The 4,009-nt window shown below is 36.8% G+C and overlaps 1 protein-coding gene across 1 annotated transcript in view; it reads right to left on the bottom strand.

The window, feature by feature from the left end:
• The window catches only part of PDCD6IP (programmed cell death 6 interacting protein), a 50,464-nt gene that overhangs the window by 15,387 nt on the left and 31,068 nt on the right, over positions 1-4,009 (bottom strand). Inside the window, 2 exon segments of the mRNA XM_031059569.1 lie at positions 2,707-2,907; positions 3,490-3,617. Of these exon segments, the coding sequence (XP_030915429.1) occupies positions 2,707-2,907; positions 3,490-3,617 (329 nt within the window).

Raw genomic sequence — 4,009 nt, 5'->3', positions numbered from 1 at the left:
TCAGCAGGATCTGTTCCAAACCCAGCTCCATGTCAGGACTCAGAAAAACTGCAATAGAGAAGGGACTGGTCATTTCCATTGAAGTCCACACCACTGTTAGCTTACAGCAAATAAAGAAACACCACTCCTAGACATAAATAACCACAGCTCCTCAAAGTCATATCCACTACTTCCTATCAGTGCATGTGCCTATCTGCTGTGGCATCCCCTGCCTCACATCTTCATCCTGCTCCTGAAGCCAAAGCTGCTAGAATAGGAACATTCTGCAACTCTCTATCTTCTTTTATAAAGGAGGTATGCACTATTGGTAGTGCAGGCTGGAGATTATCTCCTTTTATAAAAGAGATCAAGATAACCTCTGGCCTGCACTAGCCAATTCAGCCTTCCAAGACAAGGAAGGCAATCAGTGCAAACGCTGGCTGTCCACTCTAAATAGCTGCCCTTAGAAACAAGCACCCAGTGACCCTTAGGTACTGACATACTGATAAGCATGATTGTGGACTATGGGAGATTAGGAATACTGCAGAGTATGTTTATCTGCCAAAATTCAACTAAAAGAATTCCCTAGTGGTCTGCTCATACCAGCATATTCACACATCTATGTACAACATTTCAGACATGAGCTGTGATATACTATATTCGGCTTCTATGAAGTAAATATGTTTAAGGTATGCCAGGAAGATCTTTTCACTGCAGAACATGATTTACAGGACAAGCTGGGAGAAAGCACCTTATGAGACATATCACCTTTCTTCTTTGCTAGAGTGTTCCTGTCTGGTGCAGAACATATTTAATAAAACCAAACCACACAAAAAAAACTAAAATAACTTTCCTTTCTAGCCCCACCAAATGTGCAGTGGTTGCACTTCCTTACTATAGCTAGACCATTAAGAAAGGAAAAAATACTGGCATATTAACTGCATTTCCATTAACAAAGAAAATGTTAGAAGAGACTCATTTGTCCATGCGGACAACTCAGAACATATCTTTCACCATCAGAAGCTTTAGTTTTTACTCAAGTATCTTTAAAATATCACAGCTACAATGTAAGACTTGATTCAGAACAGCAAACATGTTCAGACTTCAAGACAATTAAAGAAAACATTAGGAAAGGCTCAGAAATCAAAATAACTCGCCTGTAGTTATGGAATGAAGTTAGATATGACTGACCAATTTGGCTTTTGCCAAACACTTCTACTTTCTTTTAACTTCTAAATAAACTCAGTTCTATCAGAAATACCATTGTAGCTGGTAAGCTGATAAATGGACTATCTCACATGACAGAAAGCCCAGAAAATTCCAAGTAAGGTAAACAGTCAATGCAGCAAGAAGCCTAATTTCTGTTTTGAGATCTAACTTTGAAGGATTTGCACTTGAAAAAACAGGTTTTGAAGGTAATCATGTTGTCAAACATGATTCTTCACAAAATGTCTTTCCCCGCAGAGAAAAGAACCTAAATCCAGCAAAATCTACAACCTTCATAATGAGATGATTATTAACCTTACTATCTTTAAAACATTTTCAGATTGTGGTCTTTTAGGAGTAATTACAAAAATCTTCATGTCACTGTGCACACCTGGGATTTGGATTAGCCTTGTTTTGTCTTTTTCATGTTTTGGAAAAGAAGAAATCGAGACAATGACAACCTATTTGTCACGCAAAATGAAGGAAGCACCCGCTCTGTTCCTGAAGGAAACATTACGGTCATTTGTTGTATTAACTTATTTCAAAGCAATGTCCAAACACCCAGAGACTAAAACACTACTACCAGCATGATAAAGAACAAACATAATTTATCAGCTGGCTGAAGGATGACAGTTTCTTGTTGAGCTTCTCCTAAAAGCAGAAAGGCTACAAGAGTTTTCAAGTATCTTCCCTGTGAAGACAAGAAACATTGCAGTTCAGATAACCCACATCTTCCTCCAAAGTATTCCAAATCATGTCAGGAGAGAGAGCCATTTGTGGGCAATCGCATTTGACCGCTATGTCCTTAGTTCTACTTTTAAGTATCTGTAACTTCTAGATGAAGAACTTGTTCTGAACAAAGAGAGAAGAGCAGAAGAGTAAGAAATTTTGTATCAGATAGTACCATTCCAAGGAAAATTTCTTTGAAGCCTAAGTTCTCTAATTGTTGTATTAAGGTAGCTAGACTTTGAATGTGTGTTTCACAATCAACCCTTAACAGCTAGGGGAATTATTTTTGTTCTACCTGCAGAATTTCCCTTTCAGAGATCAACTGGGCATTCTAAAATAATTGGTCAAAGAGTTTCTCTGTTAAAAGCAGGAGCAACAAAACAGATTTTGTTTCCCTTCAACTCTTAGAAAATCTCATTGGTTTCTAGCACAGTCATTTCTTTCTAAATTCTCATGAAATCGCTCCCTAGACAGAGGAGTAGGGGAGTACTTGCAAAACCCCTTATGCACCATTTTTAGTACTCTCAGTTACTTCAGAGAGTCTTTTGTGTTCAAGGAGGAAAGGGAAAAAATGTAATTCAGTAATATCATTTGTAAAGAAAAAGATAAAAAAGCAGATCAGAGAACTTCACTGTCAGGTGAACCTTAGACAAATTCTTAAGGGACATCTGTATTTTGTGTTTAATGAACTGCAAGGTGCATGGGGAGGATCAGAAAAGGCAAACATAAAAACTTCTGAAACACCCCCGACAGACTCTTAGCAACTTAAAACACTTTTAAGTTTTTGGGGACAAGTTGTAATATGCCCTTAAATGTACAAGCCAAAAACTAAAATATACCTCTTGTTGCTTTCAAAAAAAAGACTTCTTGGGCTTGAGCCAGCATAATAAGACTGAGAGTCCCAACTGTATCTGGAGAGATGTCCACTGTAGGTTCTCGATTCAAGGCTGACAAAACTGTGTCTTTAATGTGTTGAAAAGCACCACTAGCAAACTAAATAAAACAAAATAATATATTATCATCCATTCTTTTCATATGCATTTTCCCACTAACAAATGTAATACATATAATGTTTTTTTTTAGAAAGTTTCTTTGGTGTATGGTCTCCCATTTATTGTTTAGCCACTAAAAACAACCCCTTGTGACCTCTTGTTCTTGTAGCCCCTTACAATGAGACCATTATCATGACAGACTATAAATAATGGTATATTGGTTACACCTAACAGCCTAAGATTTTAACACATTCCAGAAAGACATAAGAGATTATTACTCTAATACTTGCAACAACTAAAATTTATACTAGCTAAAATTATTAAATCTTAAGCTGAAGGTTTAGTCACCAACTCCCTTGAAGGAAGGAGTATGTGGAACTCTATAGAATTATAGCCTCCAAATCTGATAAATATGACACAAGACCAGGTACATAGCAAATCCATCTTTGCAATTAAGAGCAGGAAAATACGTACATATATATTTTTATAAATGTGTATATAGTTTTAAAATCGAGAGATACTTGTTTGATGTTTTAACAATAAAAATTCTGAATTGATACGCAGAAGCAGGGAGCCTCTGTACCTGATAGTGCTTAGCTGCAGCTTTTAGTCCTTCATCATTATCCAGATTCTGTTCTGCTGCAATCTGGCTTGCCAATGCTCCACAGTTGAACAAAACACAGGTCTTCTCATATCCCAAACTTGCCAGAGCTGCAGGCAAGACAGACAGTTAGCAGACTGTTAAGAAAATAAACTTCAGTTCTCCAGCATCCTACACATGAGGCCAACACTACTCTTATCAGTAAAGGCATCAACAGTTTCAAGTAAAAACAAACAAAACCCCAATCCTACAGAACTTTTCAAGTTGAAGTAATCTTCAATCTGAAGACTGTAAAGTCTAATTTAGTACTACCACAAAATGTTTCCATGTGAGCAACTACAGAAAGCGACACAAAGCATAAAAGCAGTAGCATGAAAATGTATACAAAATAATTTCAAAGTCTTTCTAATTAGAATGCAGCTTTTTGCCTCTTGAAGCATTACCAAGTGGTCATCTGAAATATGAACTTCCACACATTAATCACTTTGAAATAACTGACCAA

Source organism: Geospiza fortis, unplaced genomic scaffold (genome assembly GCF_000277835.1).
Source record: "Geospiza fortis unplaced genomic scaffold, GeoFor_1.0 scaffold120, whole genome shotgun sequence".
NCBI classification, from domain to species: domain Eukaryota; kingdom Metazoa; phylum Chordata; class Aves; order Passeriformes; family Thraupidae; genus Geospiza; species Geospiza fortis.
Note: the sequence above shows the minus strand (reverse complement) of the source record. Positions and strands in the feature narration are given on the sequence as shown.